At 43.7% G+C, this 25,041-nt stretch overlaps 1 protein-coding gene across 1 annotated transcript in view; it reads left to right on the plus strand.

Annotated features, from left to right (window-relative positions):
* CCAR1 (cell division cycle and apoptosis regulator 1) overlaps positions 1-25,041 on the plus strand; it is a 2,906,903-nt gene that overhangs the window by 2,302,977 nt on the left and 578,885 nt on the right. The window contains exon 21 of the mRNA XM_044056158.1: positions 18,222-18,327. Within this exon, the coding sequence (XP_043912093.1) occupies positions 18,222-18,327 (106 nt within the window). The remainder of the gene's footprint in view (positions 1-18,221; positions 18,328-25,041) is intronic.

A 25,041-nucleotide genomic window follows, 5' to 3' on the forward strand; every position in this document is an offset into this window, starting at 1 on the left:
ACATGCATGGCTGAAGGAACAAGTTTTACCGGATCATGTTAAAGCTAAGTTATTAGATGCTCCTATGGATAAGACCAGTTTGTTTGGTACACCTGCCCAGCAGGTAATAAAGAAAATGGAAGAAAAGGCAAAATCTGTACAAACGGTTAAAGATTTCTTGCAGGTTCAGCCCCCAAGGTTTAGCAGGAACTGGCCTGCCAAAAATTGGTCCTTTCCTGACTCCTCAAGATCCCAAAGGGGCAGGAATAGACGTTCCAGAGGCAGAAATCAATCCAGAGGGGGTGCCTACAGAGGACGACAGTGGCAAGGTAATAACAGAGCCACAGGCACAGCCGCTACCACTACAACAGGGCAATCACAGTGACTTGATTCTAACTCCGCCTACCAGGGAACAAATAGCAGCACCCTTAGGCGGAAAATTAACCTTATTTTCAAAGAACTGGCACTATATCACAAAAGACAAGTGGATTTTGCAAACCATAGACCAAGGTTACCGGTTCCACTTCCACACTATACCAGTCAAAAGAGGAATGCCAAACCTACCTCCAAATCAAAAAACAGAAGCTCTACAGCAGATAATCCAATTAACAAAGATGAGAGCTGTGGAAAGAGTACCAATAACAGAACAAGGCAAAGGATTCTACTCCAGACTATTCCTAGTTCCAAGAAAGGAAAAAAGTTGGAGACCTATTCTCGATCTGTCCACCTTAAACACATACATCACTGTCCCAAAATTCAAGATGCTGACCCTACAGCAACTTCTTCCCATGCTGGGCAAGGAGTGTTGGCTGGTAACTCTAGATCTCAAGGAGGCATACCTGCACGTCCCCATTCGACCAAATTGCAGAAGATACCTCAGATTTCTTGCAGGATCAGAGCACTATCAATTCTCAGCATTGCCCTTTGGCTTATCTACTGCGCCCAGAGTATTCACAAAATGCCTGGCATCAGTAATCGCCCACTGCAGACTACAGGAATCCAAATTTATCCATACCTGGACGACTGCCTGCTACAAGGGGACAACAAAAGCAAGCTGACAACAGATTTACAAAGGGTCATTTACTTGCTACAAGCACTGGGATACACAGTCAATTTGCAAAAATCAAGGCTGATTCCATCCCAAACAAGGACATTCTTGGGCGCGGAATTGGACACAGTAAAACAAATGGCATTCCTAACGGCAGAAAAACAAAAGATCTCCTCTTTACTTCTTGGCACTAACAAACCACAGCAAGCTAACAGCAAGAAAAGTTCTGCAGGCCTTGGGCTTCATGGCATCATGCATAATCTTGGTTCCACATGCCAGACTGCATATGAGAAAACTACAGTGGTACCTAAAGAATTTATGGTCCCAACACAGGCACAGCCTAGAAGCAGAAATTCCACTAATTCCATGCCTAAAACAGGAGTTCCTATGGTGGGCTCAAGCATGCCAGTCAAACCCAGGCTTACCCTTTCACAAATATCAAGCAAGCCAAACCATCACAACAGACGCCTCAGACCTAGGAGGGGGGCTCACATGCTGGACAAATGCGTGCAAGGATTGTGGACGAGGACCAGCTTCACCTGCACATCAACCTAAAAGAAATGCTGGCAGTAAAACTGGCAATCCAAAAATTCAGACCATTTCTCAAAGAAGGCCATTTGATGATAAGGACAGACAACACCACAGTCATGTGGTACATCAACAAACAGGGAGGCACTCATTCATACCCCTATGCAGAATGACTTTGGACCTTTGGAACCTGGCACTCAGCTACAACATCCAGTTACAGGCAATGTTTGTACCGGAAAGGAGAACACTCTAGCAGACATGTTAAGCAGAACCACCTCGGATGCTCACGAATGGATGCTACACCGGACATCTTCAAGACCATTGCAAAGAAATGGGAATGCCACAGATAGATCTATTCGCTTCCCCTCTCAACCACCAGCTCAAAAAATTCTGCACAAGGACATTCCATCCACTAGCATCGAAAGTGGATTCGCTCTCCTTCAGTTGGAAAGGCCTGACAGCATATGCATTCCCACCTCTTCCCTTGATACACAAGGTATTACTAAAAATCAAGGAGGAACGTCCAAGGATAATCCTGATAGCTCCAAACTGGCCAAGACAACACTGGTACCCATTGCTGAGGAGCATGTCTCGGGACAAAATGTGGTCAATACCCTGATGCCTTTGATGTTAACTCAGAACAACTACAGCATCATGCATCCAAACCTAAAACGTTGCAGCTGACTGCATGGCACATCACATAGCAGCAACTATTCCAGATCTCTCCCAAAGGGTTAAAGACATTATCCTTGAAGCCCGCAGACCTTCAACAAGAAGGAACTATGCAGGGAAATGGAAAAGGTTTGTCATTTGGAGTGCTGAAAGAGGGAAGGATGTGTCGAATATAGATATGGCTAACATTCTGGAGTACTTGGCAGAGCTTCTACATACAGGCCTGTCCTATTCCTCCATCAAGATACATGCATCAGCTATTTCAGCAGAATACAGCTTTGATCCACCTGTCTTCTCACATCCTCTACTCAGGCAGTTCCTCAGAGGGATCAAGAATGTAAAACCTCCTAGGAAACCACCACTGCCAGCTTGGGATTTGAACTTTGTGCTAGAAAAGTTGACACTGCACCTTTTGAACCAGCAGCAACAGCAGACCTACAGCATCTTTCATGGAAAACTGCTTTCCTACTGGCAATAACCTCAGCAAGGAGGGTTTCTGAACTTCAGGCCCTAATGGCAGTACAACCCTTCCTAATCTTCCACCAAGACAGAGTGTCCATGAGGACTAATCCTACATTTATGCCTAAGGTGGTATCCAGAGTGTCCTTAAACCAGGCAATCCACCTACCTACCTTCTTCCCCAACCCACAAAACAGAGGGGAAAGAATGCTGCATACCTTGGATGTACACAGACAGCTACGCTACTACCTGGACAGAACAAAGAGTAACAGAAAAACTGACCAGCTTTTTGTAGCCTATGCAACAGGAAGGGAAGGAAAAGCAATTTCCAAACAGACAATCTCCAAATGGATAGGAAATTGCATACGATTCTGTTACTCCTTCCATGGAAAACCAATTCCACAGAACATACGACCTCATTCTACAAGAGCAACAGCCACTACCACAGCCTTCTTACGAGGAGTGGCAACCAAGGACATTATTGAGGCGGCTACTTGGACCTCCGTGCATACATTTGCCAAGCATTATAATTTACCTCTGTATTCCAGATCCCGAGCAGGGTTTGCCACTGCTGTACTGCAAGGGATCCTAACCACACCATAATCTATTCTTCCTCCTCCCTAGTTGGCTATGGTATTCTACCCAGTTGTTATGACTGCAGATGCATCCATGAAGGACATAGTACAGTTTTGTACCTACCATAAATGTAGATGTCCGAACTGGATAGCATCTGCAGTCAGGATTACCCTCCCTCCTTCCCTCTGTGGTACTCCTAGGGTATTTACCCTCCTAATAGCTAGCTGGGGGGGGAGTCTCTTATGGTGTATTTGTTTGTATATATGTACATACATGTTTATTTTTTGTGTTTGCCTTCTATCCTTTGGGAAACATTGGCATTTTTACCCAAAATTTAGCCTTCCAAGAGGGCAACTGGCATCTGGGGCAAGAAACACTGAAGAAAATGGCGTCGGCTGATGCCTTTATACCCGAAGACCAGCAGAGATGACGTCGGGTGAAGTGCGACATCAGCCGAAGCCGGACCCGGACTTTGGAATCCGGCCGACCGAAGGGCTGCCTGACGACAGGACAACCCAGTTGTTATGACTGCAGATGCTATCCAGTTCGGACATCTACATTTATGGTAGGTACAAAACTGTACTTTTTAGCAGCAACCGTTTTGAAATCATGCGTATTATCCAAATGCTCCCTTATTTTCTCTTTAGTAGTTTGCAGTGTCTGCTTTTCTTGTTCTATAAGATTCTCTTTATTCTGCAAGTTTTAACTTTTGTCAACTCTAAATAATTTCTATTACTTTTTCCCACAATTCTTTTTCTCTCATTTTATAATGTGTTTTTCATCTTCATTTTGCCCCACTCACTAGCTATCCCATCCGAAGAAATCTCTATCTTCCCTAATAATTATCAAATCTTTTCCACTACCCATTCCTTGAGTTCGTCTGTATTTAACAGATAAGTAAGGAAAGTGTCAGTGTCTCCTTTTTTACTTCATCAAATACATCTTTGTCTTAGTTTTTATTGGTGCATGATTTGAAATTGTTATTGGATATGTTTCAGTGCTTTCACTGAAGTACACTTTACTGTGAAATATAGATTCTGTCTTGTGTAGCTCAGTTGTTCTTTGGGGAATAAGATGTAAATTCTGTCAAGGTTCCTACTTCTGAATTTACATCTTCCTTACCAAACATTTTCATATATTTCTTCAGAAATGTACCCTGTGTTGTTATTTTCCATTCCAGGTCCCCTTGATATATCCTCACTACTGCAAATCAGGATTCAGATCCCACCTATAAATAGTCCATGCCAGAAATGTATTTCTCCCAAAATTCTGTTAAGTTCCATAACAGAAGATCTGATATTGTCAATCTTCATCTATTCTTGACTCTTGGGTAGTCTGTTCCAATACTCGGAACCGGTTTGGCCATTATACAACTCGCACCAGCCAAAACTGTCTTGAGCTAAGACACTACCCACAATGCCCTTCTCTAAATTACCTCAGATCTTGTTTGCCGTTCTTGTAGCAAGACGTGTCAGCCAACTTTCCTCTAGCAGCTAAGTAAATATTAAAATATTCATTCATCTGTCTACCTTCTTTCCTCTTTTCTCAATAAAACTTTTTTTTTTTTTTTAAGAGCAAGTGAGTTTTTTCTCCATGCCCTTTGGTATACCTTCCCCCTACCATCATTGGTAGTCCCTTTCATCTCTGTCTCTTCCTCTCTGCCATTAGATAATTCTTTTCTACCATTGCTGGTAAAATTTTTTCTGTCTGTCCTTTGTGTGCATGTTAGCGTATCTTTTTTTGCCTGTTGACTTTCTTCTTTTTTCTTAGTCGTCATCGTGGCAGACTAATCCAAGGGCATGACTAGGTTTAAGCAGTGCCAGGACTGCGGGCAAAAAATGCCCAACTCTGACGGACACTCTGCCTGCGGTTATTGTTTAGGTGCACCGTACTTGGACTTTGAGTGTTCCATCTGCCAGGCCTTCAGTGCTAGGGCTTTGGTAGACTGTCGAAATAAACTTATTCTTAAAGGGCTTCTTAAGACACCCTTTGAAGAAGCTTTAGCCAAAGCTGTGTAAGTCTCCAAAGGCATCTGGTTCCAAAACTAGTCATTCAGTGTGATGTCAAAAAACACAAGTCCTCTTCTGTTGGTTCCTCCTCGGAGCTGAGAGTTAAGGTTCCAAAGCTCTCTGAACAGGCTTCTGCTTCCTCAGCACCAGCCACTTCAGTGCCTTTGGCACCAGTGTCAGCACTGGCTTCTTTAGTTTCCTGGTCAGTGCCGACATCTCCTACACACACTGCAACAGGTCTTAACCCCCCCCCCTTCGGTGCCATAAACTGATGCTCTGTATACGTCCAGGACAAAGTATTCCCCTTCCATTGACCCCTTCTTTGGTCAACTTCCTAGTCCTTTTATAGAAAGGCCAGAATCCCCCTTTGGATTGTCTGTTTGCTCCTCCAGGAGTCTCACTGAAGTCCATGTTGTGAGATTGGTGGATCAATTTGCAAAGGCTAGGGGTCTTTCTACTTCCTCCCAAACCCCTCTCCCACCTGGAACAGAGATGTTTTCTTCTAGGACTCCACCAGGTCTTTCTTCTCTGACCTCCTCGAAAGCCTTAGAGCTCCCCAATCTGACCACTCGGGTCTTATTGCTTCGGCACAGACAGCCCCTTAATCTTCGGTTCTGGACTGTTCTCCGACTTTCTCGGTTCCTTCAGAACTGATGTATTCCTGAGTTTGTGGCTCCGCTTTTGAGCCTGAGGCATTTAAGTTGACTCATGTTTTATTCGTAGTTATCCTTACCTCTTGGGACTCCGGCTGCTGGCGGTCCTTTCTCTGCTCAGGCTTTGGAAGTGGGTCTCTCAGGGCGGGGTGTGACCCCAGTTCCAAGTTCGTCTTTCTCAGTTCCGGGCTCCCATCCCTCTTCGGGGGGACCTTTCTTCCAGGCTATGGAGAGAGTATTGGCCACTGCAGGCTCTCAGGTGGCTCCTGCTGTACCAGAATTTTGTTCCCTGACCCCTTCTTAGCTGGAGCTTCCACCAATCTCCGTGCCTGGACAGTGAGCTCCAAGGCTGCAAGAGATCTTAGCTAAGGAACACCCTTCTTCCAAGTCCTCCTCAGATGTTCCCACTAAGGAACCTCTTCAGAAGATAATGTGTAAGAGGAAACACCTGGACTCCCCTGAAGAGTCCGTCACTGAAGACACTGATTTCGATGACAGGGAGGGTTCCCCTCGGTCACACCTGGAAGATGTCTCCTTTGGAGACATTCTTGAGATCCTTGAACAGAGGGGTATCTGGAAGCTCAAAGACCCTTGCTCTGAGGAGTCTGTGTAGTTGCAAGCCTTTGGTTGTTGCCCATCTGCTTCCTGGGTGACCCCCTCCCACTGATGATCTCATTAAGCTGATCGCTCAGCGGGCTTGGAAAGCTCCCGATGCCATAGAACCAATTCCCTGGAGACCAGGTAAGATTCTCTCTGCTCCTGAGGACCACCAACAGTGGGCAAAAGGGTAGCGGTGGCCACCAAAAAGGAACTGGCTGAAGAAAGTTCCTCAGTTCATCCCCCTGAGAGTTCTAGATCAATAGACAGATTTGGAAAGCGGGTTTATGCATCATCGACCTTCACCTTAAGGTCCTTGAATTTTCTGGCACACTTCATTAGGCTCCAGAGGGATCTGATCAAGGAGCTATTCAACACCTTAGCAGGATCTGTATCTGATGAGGTCCAAGAAAATGTGGTCTCCCAGTTAGCTACCCTGAAGTCTATTTCCAACTCTTCCATGCACATGCAGCCGAAGAGACAAACAGGTCAGCCAGTTCAGGCGTTGTCTGAATGTGCCTGTGTGAGATTGCACAGCCATTCAAGTCTTCCTTAGTCAATGCTCCCTTTGATGGATCTTCTTTGCTCAGCTCCAAAGTCAAAGAAAATCTAGATAGGTGTGAGAAGGATGGGAAGACCCTGTCTGCAGTGTGCATATGTTTTTCTGCTCCCCAGTGATCCTACTCTAGGAATCAGAGGAGTGGACAGATGTGGTTCAGAAAGTCCCAAGGGCCTTTCCAGGACACACATGGTGGAGGCTCTCCTCGGGGCAGAGGGGGGAGCTCTAATGGAAGATGCAGACCACAAGGCAGAGGTGGTCCACAGAATCAGGGTTCCAGAGATTTTTTCTCTGGCCAGCCCTACCAGCTTTCCTGAAAGGGGGCTGAATTGCTTAGCTCTAGAAGCGGTCGGCGGAAGAATTTCTCTGCATTCCAGAACCTGGTGACAAATAACTGCAGCTGTTTGGGTGAAAGAATTATTACCAGAGGTTACTCTGTCCTCTTCATTCTTTAACCAAGATCTCTAACAAGGCTTACTGATGTTCCGCCCAATCAGAGAGACCATACAGCCTTAGAAATCCAATAGCTGCTATTAAAATGAGCCATCCAAGAAGTCACACCACCAGATAGGATCTGGATTTTACTCAAGGTTTTTTTTAGTGCCAAAAAAGACAGGGGACAGGAGACCTATTCTGGATCTCAGTCTTCTAAACAAATTTGTTCAACAGTCCAAATTCTAGATTGTCACTGTTCAGTCTATACTTCCCTTTTTAGAGGAAAACGATTGGATGTGCTCTATATACCTTCAAGACGTGTATTACCACATAAAGATGGACAAGTGCACCAGAAGGTTTCTCCACTTTGGGCTAGGAGCCAGTCACTTCCAGTTCAGAGTGTTGCCTTTTGGTCTCACCACAGCCCCAGGGTGTTCAACCAAATGTATGGCAGCAGTAACCGCTCACTTGAGACTGCATGGATTCCAGCTGTTTCCATGTCTAGACAACTGGCTCATCACCGCATCTACTGCTTTAACAACAGAATTCATTCTACATTTGTTCGTGCATGTGGGCATCACAGTCAATCAAGCAAAATCTCAGCTAAGCCCCTCTCAAGATGTAGAATTCATAGGCGCTCATCTGAACACCATCTTGTGTGTAGCCTCCCTACCTCAGCACAGATTACAGAAGATAAAATTGCAAGTACATCCTATTCTTTGCAGAAACAAAGTGCCAGTGCTGCTAGTCCTTCAAGCGTTGAATTCCATGACAGCAACCATCACTCTGGTCCCACTAGTGAGATTCCACATGCGGCTACTACAATGGCTTCTAGCATCACAATGGTCTATTCTAACCCATTGACCTACCCCACACTTATCACCAGTTGTTGCAAAAAAGACCTATCCTGGTGGATGGAATCCAAAGAAATCCTTCTATGCCACCCATTTGTCCCTCCTCAACCCAAGGTCATAGTGACCATGGATGCCTCCCAGATGGAGTGGGGTGGGCATTATCTGGGAAGAACAGTCCAAGCCATGTGGTCCCCAATAGAGGCCAGTCTGCATATTAATGTCCTGGAGTTGAGGGCAGTGCTGTTAGTGTTGCAAGCCTTTCAATCTTTCCTCCCTTTAGGAACCATTACAGTTCAATCAGACAACATGTCCGTGGTCTGGTACATCAACAAACAGTGCGAAACCAAGTCCTACCCCCTGTGTCGAGAAGCCCTCAGAGTATGACAATGGGCAATTTCCTCTAACCGCTTTTTGACAGCAACGCACATCCCAGGGAGTTCAAACGTGATAGCGGACAAATTGAGCAGATCCATTCTATTGCCTCACGAGGAGTCTCTCAATCCCAAAATAGTGAGGGAGATTTTTCATCGCTGGGGCCAGACTTGCTGCGACCATTTTGCATCACCCCAAAACAAGTGCAGAAGCTACCTCGCCCGAATCCCCCCCTCAAGGGGAGTCACCAAGAGATGCTCTTCTCCTCGATTAGCCCCCAGGTCTCCTCTATGCTTTCCCCTTCCCCCAATTCCTCTCTTTTTCAAGAAAGCAGCCAGGTTAAGAAGCAAAGTGATCTTCATTGCATCCTATTGGCCTCGACAAGTTTGGTTCCCCTTCCTATGGCCTCATCTAGTTCACCATCCATGGATTCTGGACCCAGTTCAACCGACACCATTTTTTTCAGTCTTTCTTGCAGTACGGTGCCCGAAGCAAAAGCAGTTCGCAAGTGCCGGTCGGCTAACTCCTGAGATTTTCAAAGTTGAATTTCAGAACCGAAGTCTTCAATAAAGCTAAGTACCCCATTGGGGAAACTTTTTCTTGCTCCAGACCAATGTCAGTAAAAGTTAATAATTGTATTTCTTGTGGGAAGCAAATACCTCATAAGGACTTTCACTCTTACTGCATTCCTTGCCTAGGCCCTGATCACGACGTTACTAGTTGTCGGTTTTGTGCTAGATTCAATAAACGCACTATTAAACGTTGGTTTGAATTTGCTTTACATTATTTTGGACGAAGATTTAATTATGTAATGCTGTCGGAACATCCGACGACCGGAATGTATAAAAAACGCAAAGACAAAGAAAAAGACAGGCATCCGAGGTCCAAAACCGATGACGAAGCCTCTTCTAGGCCAGTTGCCGGTTCGCCAGTTCTCAGTGAGGCACGTTCGCAGCCCCTGACACCCGCTACCTCAGAGCCACAGGCCATAACTGACAGCCACGTGGAGGCCCCGAGGCCTGTGGAAACTCAAGGTATTGGGCCTACGGAAACTATACCCTCAGATGGGTCCGGAGCCGCTGAGCAGGCACCGGCTTCTGAGGGTGTCTTCAGACCTTCACAGCATACAATTAAGGCTACTACAGCAGCAAAGGCAAAGTCAAAAACACCATTAAAGACAAGGAAACAAGTGCAGCATTCTCCAGAACAGTCATCCGTGCCAAAGAAACAGATGCTTAAAATGGCCGAAGACCTTATTACTTTAATCAGGGGCTCCCATCCCCCTCCTGACTAAAGGCCTAGAAGACACTGATTATGATTCCTCTGATCAGCTTTCCATTTCCTCTGATTATTCTTCTGATCAGGGCTATTCTCTCCCTCCCTATGAGGACTCTGATGCTGAAGAGTCCATTCCTTCAGCCTCACCGCCTGAGGATTATTCTTTTGGGGAAACCCTGCACCCCATGAGGGAGCATTTCCATTGGGAGAGCCAGGATTACTGAGAATCCAAGAAAAGGTTCAGCAATTTCCTTTTATTGCCTCAGCACAGGCCCCTGGCTATCCCACCTGTGCTTGATATTGTAGATGATGTTTTTTCTGAATCCACTCTGTCTCCAGATTCTTTACCCCCTGCACCAGTAAAGCCTGACAGGTACTACAGGGTCCCAGACTCTCTCATAAATTTCTTTACAAAAACCCCGCTGCAGACCCAGAAACAATTTCTCAGGGTCCTAAAGGGGTTAAAGCTTCCATTGCCAAAAATCCTGTCCCCTCAGATAGGGATTCCAGAGCTCTGGACAGATGGGGGAAAAAGTTTACACTTCTGCTACTTTAGCTGTAAGAGCTTTAAACTGTCAGTTTCACATGCTTAAATATCAACAGTATCTCATGTCATTGTTAAAGCAGAAAATGGTAACCAATATAGAAAGCCCTGACCGTAAAGAAATGCAGGATTTATTGCATGCAGTTGAACAAGTGGGAAAGCATACTCTGCAATGTGGTTTTGATTCATTAGAGGCTTCTTGTAGAGCCGCAGTTACAGGCTCAGGTATTCAAAGACATGCTTGGTTGAAAGAACAAAGTTTATCTGACCATGTTAAAGTAAAATTATTGAATGCTCCACTACAGCATGATACTTTGTTTGGTGTTAAGGCAGAAGAGGTGTTAAAGAAAATGGAGGATAAAGCAAAGTCAATGCAAACGATGAAAGATTTCTTACAGGTTCAACCACCTAGATTAAGCAGAAACTGGCCTTCAAAAAATTGGTCCTTTCCAGTGTCAGGTCACAAAAAGGCAGATACAGACATCCAAGAGGCAGATCTCAGCCCCAAGGCTCCTACAGACCTAAACAATGGGGTGCTTCAGCCCCCAAAGGAGGAGAAGACAAATCACAACCTTATAGGAAACAGTCACAATGACTTCCCTCTGCAAATGCCAAGCTCTTACCAGTTGACAGCACCCCTAGGGGGAACGCTAGCACTTTTCTCAAAAAATGAGCACATGATCACCCTAGACCAATGGATGCTGAATATAGTTTCTCAGGGGTACAGGTTCCACTTCCACACACTTCCAAAACTAAAAGGTATGCCAAACCTGCCACAAAACCAATGGGCAGAGGCACAAAAACAGATTGCTGCTCTTATGGATATGGGAGCTATTCAAAAAGTTCCTCACAAAGAACAGGGACAAGGATTTTACTCAAGACTTTTCTTAGTACCCAGAAAAGACAAAGCCTGGAGACCAATACTGGACCTGTCAATCCTAAATACTTTCCTGGATGTTCCAAAATTCAAAATGTTGACACTACAACTTCTGCCCATGCTGGGCAAGGAGGCTTGGCTAGTTACTTTGGATCTCAAGGAGGCATACCTGCACATCCCAATCAGACAATCGTGCAGAAGATACCTCAGATTTATAGCAGCCTCAATGCATTACCAATTTTCTGCACTGCCCGTTGGCTTATTTACTGCGCCCAGGGTCTTCACAAAATGCCTGGCACCAGTAATTGCATTTTGCAGACAAAAAGGAATTCAAATATATCCCTACTTGGACGACTGCCTTATTCAAGCAGAGAGCAAGAACATTCTTCTAAAGCACCTGGCGTTTGTAAAAAGATTGCTAATTTGCCTAGGGTACACAGTAATTGAAAAGAAATCAAAACTAGTGCCCTCTCAAGAGATAATATTCCTGGGTGCAAACTTAAATACAACTGCCCAGATGGCTTATCTTATGCCAGACAAACAAAGGCAACTGACTCATTACTTTCAAATGATGGCTACAAAGACCCAGCTCCCTCCAAGAAAAATTCTGCAGGCCCTGGGTTTCATGGCATCCTGCATTCTACTAATTCCATATGCAAAACTGCATATGAGGAAACTACAATGATATCTAAAAAGTGTTTGGGCTCAGCATTGTCACAGCCTAGAGACAATCATAACCTTGATCCCTTGCCTATAACAGGAGTTTCGATGGTGGTCCCAGGCCTGTCACCACAACAAGGGACAGCCTTTCACCTTACCTACAGCCAGGCAGACAATAACAACGGATGCATCGGATTATGCCTGGGGAGCAATATGGCAGGAAAATGTATTCAGGACACGTGGCCCAAGGAACAAATGCATCTTCACATCAATCAAAAAGAGATGCTAGCTGTACAGAATGCCCTGACAGCCTTCACTAATACATCCAGGACAACTATTAATAAAGACGGACAATACCACAATTATGTGGTACATAAACAAGCAAGGGGGCACACATTCCTACCCCCTATGCAGACAAGCCATCACTTTGTGGAACACAGCACTGACCTACCAGGTACATCTGCGAGCACAAATCCTGCCAGGAACAAAAAATACACTGGCAGACGAACTAAGCAGAAAACTCATGGATCCTCACGAATGGAAGCTAAATCCACAAGTGTTCAACATGATAACAAGGGAATGGGGACGCCCAGACATAGATCTTTTTGCCTCCCCTCACAATTGCCAAATACAGAAATTTTGCACAAGGACTTATCACTCTCAAGCATGGAAAGTGGATGCTCTGCCATTCAGCTGGAAAAACCGGACAGTCTATGGCTTCCCTCCGATGCCTCTTCTCACCAAGGTGCTTCTAAAAGTCAGACAAGAGAGGCCAAAAATGATCCAGATTGCACCAGACTGGCCACGCCAGCACTGGTACCCAATCCTAAACACTTTGTCCCAAGGCCCACATTGGCCTCTACCTCAAATCCCTCATCTTCTGACACAGCAAAACAATCAGATTCTGCACAGTCAACTCAGAACCTTAAACCTGGCAGCATGGCAGATAATGTAGCCACTCAGACTGCATCTCTCTCTAAAGCTGTTATGGGTGTAATTTTGTAAGCCAGGAGGCCCAACACTAGGAAATCTTATGCAGAAAAATGGAAGAGATTATGTGCTTGGAACCAGGCACAAGGGCTCGACCCACTGGTCCCTAATATACCTCAGATTTTGCAATACTTGACTGAGATGTTGGACAAAGGCCTATCTTTTTCATCTATTAAAATCCATGCCTCTGCCATTTCAGCTCATTACAATGCGTTTCCTCCTACTTTTTCACATCCTCTACTACGACAGTAACTCAGAGGGGCAAAGAATATAAGACCCCTTAGGAGAGCACCAGTACCTACTTGGGGCCTCAATTTTGTTTTAGAAAAACTAACAGTGCATCCATTTGAACCAGCCAGCACAGCTGACCTTAAATTCTTGTCATGGAGAACTGCTCTGCTCCTAGCAATAACTTCAACAAGAAGAGTCTCAGAGTTACAGGCATTGATGGCTGTGGAACCTTTCCTCATTTTTCGTCAAGACAGGGTTTCTCTTAGAACAAACCCAACATTCATGCCAAAAGTGGTCTCCAATGTGGCCTTAAACCAAACCATTCATTTGCCTACTTTCTACCCAAATCCCCTGAATAAAGGGGAAAGACTTCTGCACGCTTTGGATATACACAGTCAGCTATAATTTTACTTGGACAAAACAAAAGCTTTCAGAAAAACTGAGCAACTGTTTGTAGCATATGCTGCATGATCACAAGGAAAGCCTATTACAAAACAGACAATCTCCAAATGGATAAGACACTGCATCTGCTTCTGTTATACACAACATGGCAAATCTGTGCCTAAGGGCATTAGGCCTCATTCTACCAGAGTAGTAGCCACTTCAGTAGCTTTCCTCAGAGGAGTACCAACCAAAGACATATTAGAAGCTGCAACCTGGAGCTCAGTGCACACTTTTACCAAGCACTACCACCTACCTCTACTCCAAATCCAGAGCAGGCTTTGCCACTGCAATTCTGAAGGGCTTGTTAGCCTCACCAAATCCAATCTAGACCCAGCCACTCAACCTCAGCTTTGGGATTCTACCCAAGTGTAATGACTGCAACAGTGAAACACGATGAACATAGTACAGTTGTGTACCTACCATAAATGTAGATGTTCGAATGTATTCACTGTTGCAGTCCAGGTTACCCACCCACCATCCCCCTCTTTGCTGGGACTATTTCTGTACTTCTCAACTCTATACAACCTATGTGGTGTATTTGCTTGTAGATGAAGGAAATGTGTATAGTAATATATGCATGGTTGTTTGGCATATTTTTATCTTTTCAGCCTTCCTATCTGGGGGCACCTGACATCTGGGGCAAGAAAAACTGAAGAAAATGGCATCGGTTGCAACTTTTATACCCCTGGCGCACTGACGTCAGGGAAGAGGCGACAGCAACCGACGCCGGACCAAGACTTTGGAACTCGGGCCGACTGCAGGTCGCCTGCCAGCAGGATAACCCAAGTGTAATGACTGCAACAATGAATACACTCGAACATCTACATTTATAGTAGGTACACAACTGTACTTTTCTGTCTCAGCAGAATCAAAAAAATTAGAAAATCAGAGCATTTGTTGGTATCCTTTTCCGGCCCAACTTTAGGGAAATCTGTTTTCAAAGTTACCTTGTCAAAATGGCTAAAAGATTGCATTACTTACATATATAATAAAAAGAGTCTGCGCCTGTGAGACCACATTCCACCAGAATGGCCACTACAGCTGTTTTCCATTCCAAGGCTTCTGTGAAAGAAATACACAGCAATATGGGCTACTCCACATACCTTTATCACTCATTACAAGTTGGATCTGGTTCTATGGTTCTCAGGAATATCCTTCCATAGGGCCACCCAGGATCTAAAGTAGCTGGGGACTCTGTCCCAAGAGTCAAGAATAGATGAAGATTGACAACATCAGATAAATAATTTATTTATTTATTGACATTTGTTGATCGGGAAAGTCCACTGGGTCAGAACCCCATTTTCAGTGAAGAGCCGGGGAGAAAAGCTCCACAAGAAGTTATGTTCTTACCATACCATTCCATCTGTGTTGTCGATCTTCATATATTCTTGGCATCCCACCCTCCTTCCCCATCCTATGAATTCCTGGAGGACTGAACATTTGTCCTGAGTGCCTTGTTAGGGTTCACCTTAGACATAGCTTCTTCATATTTGGTTATGATTCTTCTGGCTGTTTAATAAGTCTGCAAACTCGATCTGAGGTAGTTTAGAGAGGGGCATTGTGGTTAGAGTATTAGCTTAAGAGATTTTTGGCTGGCACAAGCTGTATAATGACCGAACTGGTTCCAAGGATCGGAACTGACTACCCAACAGTCAAGAATTGATGAGGATTGACAACACAGATGGAACGTTATGGTAAGAACACAACCTCTTTATTTAGGTGGAATATAAATATTCCTGGTGTAATTCTTCTTCCCTGCCAATAACCCCTTACTGCTACAAATCTGTCATTATTGCTCCCCCCCATCTTCTATCACTATTGGAGCCCCTCTAGCAATTGGTATTATTACTCCCCTTTTCAGATTTTCCTGATGTTCTACTGAGTGTACATTCTTTGTGAAATTCAAATGCTCATTTCTGTCCAAATGTTTCTTCTGCAACATTGATATTTGCACCCTACATTTATTAATATAATTCAATACTCTTAATTTTTGTGTGTCTGTGAGGCTATTCACATTCCATGAGAATATGGGCAAAGTAGCCATTATGTTAGAAAGCTGTTACTCCACCTATTAGGCATGACCGTTTTGTGTGTGTATTTCCAACTGTTAGCTTACATGTACTTATTAATGCTTGGCAGGCCTTTTCCCTCTCTTACTGATAGCCTAGCTACAACATCATGGCAGTGGGATTTTCAATAAATAAAACTTCTAATATGCAGTGTTATAACTTCATTAGTTAATAACTCTTATAGATTCATAGATTGTTACTAGGCTAATGACCCGGAGCCAGGTATTTTCAAAAGAGTGATGACATCCTGTATCAAAGTAGGATGTTAAGGGCCAGGCATTTTTTTTAATTTATTTATTATTTTATTTAGCATTTGTTTACCAGGAAAGTCCAACTTGGAACAAAGCCAATTTTTAGCGGAGGCCCGGGAAGAAACACTCCAGATGCATATCTTTTTAACGTGGGAGGAAACCAGAGTACCCGGAGAAAACCCCACACGAATGCAGGGAAGACGTGCAGACTCCACACAGAAGGCACCCCAGCCGAGAATCGAACTGGAGAACCTCATGCTGTGAGGTGACAACACAACAGCTGCATCACTGCACCATCCATTTTTAAGATACCTTTCTCCATATGGGACATGGGTGCCTATCCACTGGTCTAAGTTGCACTTAAATTGGATAGTAGATTAACTCAGCTTCACATGGGTATGAAGCCTGTTTCATGGGAGGGGCAGTCTGTGGAACACACATCTGTTTCTCCAGCATGTTCTGTTTTAAGTCACAGACACAATTCAGGTCCCTAGACCTTGTATTCTAGTACTGTTTGACTTTAGAATATGAAGGAGATTTATAAGTGTGGGGTTGCAGATAACGTATATGCCAGGCATAGATTACCCCCTCTGTAGTCTATAACAGACTGAGTAGAGGGAAAGGGCTTTAAAGTGCTGTGTGTAAGGCAAGTTTGTTACGTCTTGTATCCTTTTTGTAAGGTCAGGTACATATGAAAGGAGCACTGTAGTGTATGATTGGCATGATAAGGGCATAGTGCAGTGGGATAATGACCTCTTAGCACCTAGATGCCATGCCTTTACTTACAAGTTGCACGACGTGAAAAGATTTCCTCACCACTGTGGCCACATGTTGGTCGAAGGTAAGGCTACTACCTACATGTGTACCCAGATTCCTAACCACTGGGTCAACTCTTAGGGGCGTATTATCAACATAGTAATTAGCCAAGATGTTGACTTCCCAAAGGATGCAATTATGCATTTCTTAGCATTAAGTTTGAGACCATGGTTTTGGCACCATTTGCTAGTCAGAGATAGGCCTTCTTAAAGAATGCTAGTGTCTGCAGAAGACTCAATGAAAACTTCCAGCTTGCAGTCATCTGCAAACCTAGTCAGCTGTAAGCCTTCAACATTTGCTTCCACTTCAGAGAAATAGATGCCAAAAAAAGAGCAGGCCCAGTACAGAGCCCTGGGGGACTCCGCTAACGACTGCCTCTTGGTTGAAGTGACCTCACCTATTTTCACAAAGTGGGTCTTATCAGTGAGCCAGTGGTTATCTTCTTGCAGTTGTAATTCATGTTTGAGTAGGAACTAAGGCTAGTGTGTTTGAGGTAGCAGGGCTCCTTACGTGCAGCAAAGGAATATCTTGCATCAGCAGATACTGTATATGCACCTGGGTATAAACAAGTGCAGACATTGAAGCTCAACATGGAGAGCTGTGTGAGGGTGCACACTGAGGATGTACTAAAGTGTGCTAACATGTACAGAGTGCACTATTACAGATAACCTGTATGTTGAGGTCTTGCTATATCTGCTGCATTTTCAACAGCAACTTCTAAAATTGGTCTGTTGACTCACTGTTTTAACTAGATGCACCTTTGGACTTCATTTGTGTGTATATTTAGAAAATAAGACGAAAAATGTTTGTGACAGGCACTTTTAATACACGTACTGGAGAACAGGAGTATTATATCTGAAAAACTATGTGCTGAGATCTACACAGTGCAAAGCAGAAAAGAAAATTCCACTTGTATCACCTCAAAGACTGTCTGAAAAGTCCATTACTTTTGTCTTTGTCCTCATTATAGCATACACAGTACCATATAGATCTCTCACTTGTTTTTAGAGAACACTGACTTTATCAGCAGATGTGTTCATACAATAGAATGAACATCACTGCTGAATAAACTGGTGAGTTGTAAGGTTTTGAAGTGCTGTGCTATTAAACATGAACCATAAAAAATAAATACAAAGAAATGGTAGATTGCATAGTCTTAGCACAGGTTGAACTGTGTGGTATGTAGAGAAGCATTGTTATGAGTAAAAGTAAAGATGTGCAAGAAGATGTGAAGCATTCACGAAGCATTCACATACCATTTTATAAATACTTGAAAGAATTGGATATTTTAATATATTAATACAGAAAGAAGAACACGAGAAAGAAAGCAAGAAAATTGAGCTTAAAGATGATGAAGAAAAAGAAGACGACAGTAACCAGGATGAATATGATCCATTGGAAGCAGAAGACTATGATGAGGAAGAAGGTATACTTACAGGTCCATGTATGCTTTTTTGACATATTAAGCAGTGACAGTTTTTCTTATCTGGTTTATTTATTAATTGAAGCCAGGCAGTAATGTTGCCTCAAAGTAAGATCAATGAGGGAGTATGCATGTTAATCTGTTAAAAGCTCATTCACTTCAGTGGAGCTCAGGAAGTTTGCACTGTAATTTCCAATGGGCAGAACCTAAGCCTTTAACAGAATCAAATTATGCTCTCACATTTCAAACAAATGTTCATATCTCTGGAACCATAAGGGTTATGAAAGAAGTGTAAATGGCAAACTTCGGCACAAACTATTTTTATAGTGGGAGGCTCTAGGTCTTGAATTTTATAAGTCACAGTAAACACAGTAACTGTTACGGTTGCAATATTTTGTAAACATACAGTAGTTCAGCAACCACGCAAGTTAGACACATACTATCAGCAGCATTTTATTCACCTAGCTGACAGCTTTCATATGAGGCTAAGGAGTTCTGTCTGTGTTATTAGTTTGTTGAAGTATTTAGAAAAATGTGAAAATTATATCTATGTAAATTAAAATCATTAAAGCAGTTAGTCTCTTTACCTGCACTAGACAGAGATCAAATATTAATACAGTTAAATTTGCCATTGTGTAAGCTGTAAGATGAAATCTTTTAAAACCTTGTACATAGCATGGTTTTGGAATTATTGATGCAAATATGAGCAAGCAATATTTGATGCCTAGAGGCATTAGTAGGAGGTAACTGCAGATGTACCTGGAGGCATCACTCGGATGTAATGAGTTAACTTTTTCCCCTGCACAACTAGTTTGCAGTCTAACCTTCAGTATTCTGTATCATAATTCATCATTAGTCTAGGATAATGCAATATAATTTATTTGTCATAGTTTTAAAATAGATTAAGATGCATGTTGTAGAGAAAGAGAAATGGTAAGATGTGGAGCATCTGCTGTTAGATGCATCATTTAAATAGACTTGGTCATTCTGCCCCTCTTAATTTTAGGATGTTCGCATGTATGTTTGTTTTAAACCACTATTAAGTTACTACTTTCTTACTTTTTTTGAAATTATGAAGATGTCTGGGAGTATATAATTAAGTATTTTAGCCTTTTTGCTCCTGGAATAGTTGTGTGTTGGGGGGGGGATTCTGCATTAACTCTGTGAATCCAAACTTTGTGTTTTGTAATTTAAGCACTTCAGAAATTGCCATGTGCCTTCATGGCATAGAGGGACAAAGCCCTGACTAGATCAGGGTTCATTTTGTGGCCTGTAGCTGGAGGAGCGGTTCTTTATTACACTATCGAAGACACTGTTCTTCGAAAGCGTAATAGTCTAACCTAAACCATAGAAAACACATAACCGCAAATGGCCACGTCCGCAAATATTTTCCTACAGAAAAAATTCGCAAGGCCATAAACCATCGAAACACACCCCCTAACTAAATATACCAACGCCGAGATCGCTCAACGTTGGGGACAAGGCAAACTGCGAGAACGGCCAACTGAATTTTTTCCCTAGGAAAAAAATTGTGTACTTGGCCGTTCGCGGTTATGTTTTCATTTCGACTGTTACGCATTCGAAGAACAGTGTCTTCGATCGCGTAATAAGGAACCAGATGAGCAGCTAGCTAGAGTGTATGACTGAAACCATGTATCCTATCCTGTCCAGGATGAAGGTTGTGATCCAGTCCACAGTGTTGGAAGCTGCAGTTGAAAAAATGACTATTGCATGCAGTATTCAAACTGCAATGTGAAGTTGATTCTGCCCATAGTCGAACTTAGGCATAGGCCAACTAGGTGGCTGCCTAGGGCGCCGCTGTAGCAGGGGCACTTTTCCATTAAACTGGTTGGTGTAAATAGACCAGGATGGGGGCACAAGGTGGTGTGGGGGGGTGCACTGTGGTGCCCTTTTGCCTAGGGTACCACTTGACCTAAAGCCGACCCTGATTCTCCCTATCCAAGTCTGCATGATTCCTTCGGGGGGGGGGGGATTTGTGAAAACACACAAGTCATTTATAGGACGTATGTGAGTCTGCATATCAGCTTTTAGGGAGAGGGATTAAGGCCAAAAATGGTAAATATAAACTATGATTGCTACCTGGATGAAAGCCTTCAGTGACTACCTTTAATCCTAACAGAAGTGTGTGGACTGATCACATCACAGATGGGATACTGTTTGACAAATAGTGGGGATGAATAAGAATACAGAGAACTTGCCAGTATATTGGCCTTGAAGAAGTAGCAAGTAGCTTAGTTGTGTTTAAATCATTTTTTTGCAAAATGAGCAGTCATAATTTTACATAATTTTCTCACTTATGCACTTGTGATCACAGGAGTAGTTCTTAAATATTATTCTAAGATGTTCAGTATGCCAAGAAAGAACTCTGCTGCTTTACCATTGTTATGGTTCCTCCTTTCAGAGCTGATTGCACAGAATATTAAATGTGTTTAATTAAGTTTAAATGGCTTGACTATCCTACAGGAGGGCTGTCCCAATTAAATAAGTGGTGCCAAAATCATGGATTTAACTAAATGAAAAAAAATTCATTATTATATCCTTTGGAAAGTCATCTTTATCTACCCCAGGGAAACTACCACATTAACATTGCATCCCTAAGAGTTGGCAGAGTTGTTCAGGAGTTGGGAATTTGTGCAGAAAGTTACCTAACTTTGACCAATGTGTCCATTGTTGTAACAAAGTCCTTCTGTTTTGTGCAGCTTATAAACAAAGGGATTGTGTCTAGAGCTAGGGATGTCATTGAATATAATGCCCCCTTTGGCATGTATCTGTCCAGACACGTGCAACAACTGAAGCATCTACAGAGATACCTTACTAAAAAGATAAAAGCTTAAACAATATGTTGTGCATGGACTGACTCAAAGCTGTGTCATTGTGCTCTGTATCCTACGGACTGCTAAGTTGTGACCTGTGTCTGACCTATAAGGCATCATCTGATCCAGTACTAATGGATTTACTGCATATCAGCAAGTCAAATGGCATCAGAAATACTCAGTCTAGGGATCTAACCATGTTTTGCAACATCAACAGAATGGTTTGGAGGGACAAGTGGGACAAGGTAAGCTATCTGTCCTGTGGTGGCAGGACAGGTAGCTTACATCCTTCTAAGTTGGGAACTGCTGATTGAGGGCTCAGTATCTGTTATTCTAAAAGTGTATTAATTCTGGTTTAAGCACTTGGGCTTCAGGCCAGTTATTTTACATTAAAAGGGTTCGTGGTCTGCACTCTTGTGGGAGGAGAGGCTGGACTCTGCCCTTCTGAGCTGGGAATTTCTGGTTAAAGGCTTATAGTGCCTGCATATTTGAACTGCTTCTTACTGAAATTGGTACACCTTGTTTTCTGTAGCATAGACTAGATCCAAGACTAGATTCAGGCTTGCTGAATCTAGCTTTGTTTGTATGCTTGTTGTTTGTTTTCTTGTTATTTCCCTGAAACGCTAATTCCACCTAAAACATGGCTTTTCAGCGCTTCTGTGGATCCCTAGTGATATCTGCATTGCTTACTGTACTTATTTCCTTGTTTCACTTGAAAGAAAGTTACTTTTTGTCATTTTTGCATTTAAGTTACCTGTAACACATTGCATTTAAGTTACCTGGCACTTGCTCATTAAAGCAGTTATATAAGTCATCACTAAAATATTAAAAGCACTACACCCTCACAAACTCCCCTTGAGTACCTTGTTCCCCATTGGCCCTTTTTTTCAATTATAAAGGAATTCCCAATACTATTCTAGCAAGTCCAAAGGTCAGTTGTCAATCTCCTCTCCAGTCCAGCTGGTGAATCTGGGAATCTTGAGGCAATGTTAGAACTGCCTCATGTACACAGACAACCCTCTCCTCCTCCCAACAAATTCCAGCACATGAGAGATGCAACCATATAGCCATACTGGAGGCTAAGCTCTCTCAACTCAGTACTGGCGAAACCAGTCAGGAGGAGAAGGAAACCACACTCACTACAATTCCAGTCTCACATAGACCTACCACGACAGCAAATCAAACACATAAACACACAAAAACATACTCGGAGGCTCTAAATAAAATCTGCCTAAGCAGCAGAGACCTCCAAATCAGACACCCAAGCAACCGCTACCCCAAAACAAAACACGTGCAACACATAGCTCACAAAGCCAGTGTGCCGAACAGTCACAGCCCTTAAGGCTAAACAACACACCTGATACACTTGTAATAGGTGACTCTATCGTCAGGCACACTGACATCCCGCTCACCAGGCTGAACAAGGAGAAGGTCACGGTGAGCTGCCTGTCGGGCGCTAGGATCCGCCACATAACACAAGCACTCAGGTCACTCCAAGGCAAGTACAAATATGACTCAGTCATTGTCCATGCTGGTGTGAATGAACTGAGACGTACTTCCCTGGACTACATGAAAAGAGACATAGACGAGCTCTCTGAGCATGTAGCCCAGGCCGGTATGACCCTGACCTTGAGTAGCATCTTACCTTCACCAAGAATGATGCCACAATATGAAGACAAGATGATCAATATCAACAATTGGCTTAAGTATTGGTGTCATTCAAAGGGGATCCAATGCCTGTCAGCTTGGGATGACATGCTCGACAAGCCACGATGCTTCGCTAGGGACGGCTTGCACCTGTCACCCCTGGGCTTTCGGATATTGGCAAAGGCTCTTGCTACCCCCATAGTGCCTTTTTTAGGCAAGGCTCAAAAGACAAACCCACCTCCATAGGTATCACAAGGGATAAGATACTAAGAGTAATGCTACTCAACGCCAGAAGTCTAAACCTCAAGATGCATGCACTCAAAACTCTCCTTAGCATGGAGAACGTCGATATCTGTGCAGTAACAGAAACCTGGTTCAAGGCTCCTGAGAGCACCCCAGCACTACCAGGTTATACCTTATACCATGCTTTTCGGCCCCAAAACTTGGAACGAACCACTAAAGGAGGGGGAGTATCAATATTCGTCAAAGATACCCACACCTCCAGGTTGGTGGCACAGCACGAAGCATCAGAGACTATCCATGTGCAACTAACAGTGGGTAAAACTGCCTTCCAGTTTATAGCCTGCTACAGACCACCCTCCCAAACCCAGGAACCCCACTCGGCCTTCCTGTGAACACTGGAAAATATGAAGGTCTCTCCAAACACCATTGTATTGGGCGACTTCAACTACCCAAACATAGACTGGGAGCATTACTCTAGCTCCAACACCCTAGCCCAAAGGTTCCTAGAATTTATAAACTCAAATGGTATGGAACAACTTGTTACCACTCCTGGACCTGATCATCACCAACATGGGGACTCTATGCTCCAGACCAGAAGTGTATCCCTCACTGGTAAGATCAGACCATAAATTAATCTCACTGGATATTCACATCCCGACTCCACCCCCTGCCCTGAAAACCACAGTGAAAAACTTCTCTAAAGCAAATTTCACACTCCTCAAAACCGAGGTGGAATCCTTCAAAGCCCTCGGGCCTGTGGAAAATACGGCCCAGACCGCAGAATCCTTTATAAATGCATTCTATGAACACCTTCAGGAATGCATGGATCATGCAATCCCAAATAAAACCAAGACCCAATCCTCCAAAGGCAGATGTCCTGTCTGGTGGACCCCAGCCATAAACAAACTGTACAATAGGAGGAGGAAGCTACTACATGATAGAGCAAAATCCCAAAAAGGGAAGGCATCTCTGATCAGTATTAGCAAAAAACTATGGGCACTCATAAAATAGTCTAAGGCCAGCTTCAAGAGAAAAATTGCACAGGACACTAAGGATAATCACAATGCTTTCTTTAGTTATGTTAGGAACCTGGGTGGGAATTCCCAGATATGCTCAGAATTAGTCCAAAATGACAGAAAATACACCGAACCCACAGACATTGCCAACATCCTAGCTGACAGGTTCAGCGCAAACTTCTCTCCCCCCCCCTCCCCACCAAAAGGGCAAATATCTATCCCAGCAGAGTGCTGCCCCCCTGACATCTCAGATGCTCAGGTAAGAGCTGCCCTCTCCAAAGCAAAAAACACAGCATCAATGGGACCAGACGGTGTCCCAGGCTGCGTCCTACATGAACTCCAAGAAGAGCTAAACCCAAACATAAAACTACTGTTCAATCTCAGCCTTACTACAGGATATGTACCCAAAGAGTGGCGTACAGCAACAGTGGTCCCTCTCCACAAAGGTGGTGCCTCAACGGATCCTGGAAACTATCGCCCAATAAGCCTGACTAGCTTGGTCTGCAAAGCTATGGAAATGATCATCATGGACCTCATAAATAAAGATATTGGGGACCTACAGACACTGGATCCTACCCAGTTCGGCTTTGTTAAGGGCAGATCCTGCCTCTTAAACCTGGTTGATTTCTTTGAAACAGTCACCAAGGCCATTGACGAGGGGAAGGTGGTCCACACAGCCTACCTGGACCTCGCAAAAGCCTTCGATACAATACCCCACTCGGGCATTATAGATAAGCTCACCAGCTTAAATATAAACCCCTATGTCACTAGATGGGTTGCAAACTGGCTCAAGGACAGAACCCACATGGTTAGAATTGCTGGAGCCATGTCAGACTCCAAACCAGTTACAAGTGGCATCCCACAAGGCTCAATCCTGGGACCTCTCTTGTTCGGTATATATTTCTCGGAGGTACAGGCCAACATGGAAGGACTGTGGCTGACCAAGTTCGCAGATGACTGCAAACTGGGCGCCATAA

Source organism: Protopterus annectens, chromosome 14.part0 (genome assembly GCF_019279795.1).
Source record: "Protopterus annectens isolate FY-2018-M chromosome 14.part0, PAN1.0, whole genome shotgun sequence".
NCBI lineage: Eukaryota > Metazoa > Chordata > Ceratodontiformes > Protopteridae > Protopterus > Protopterus annectens.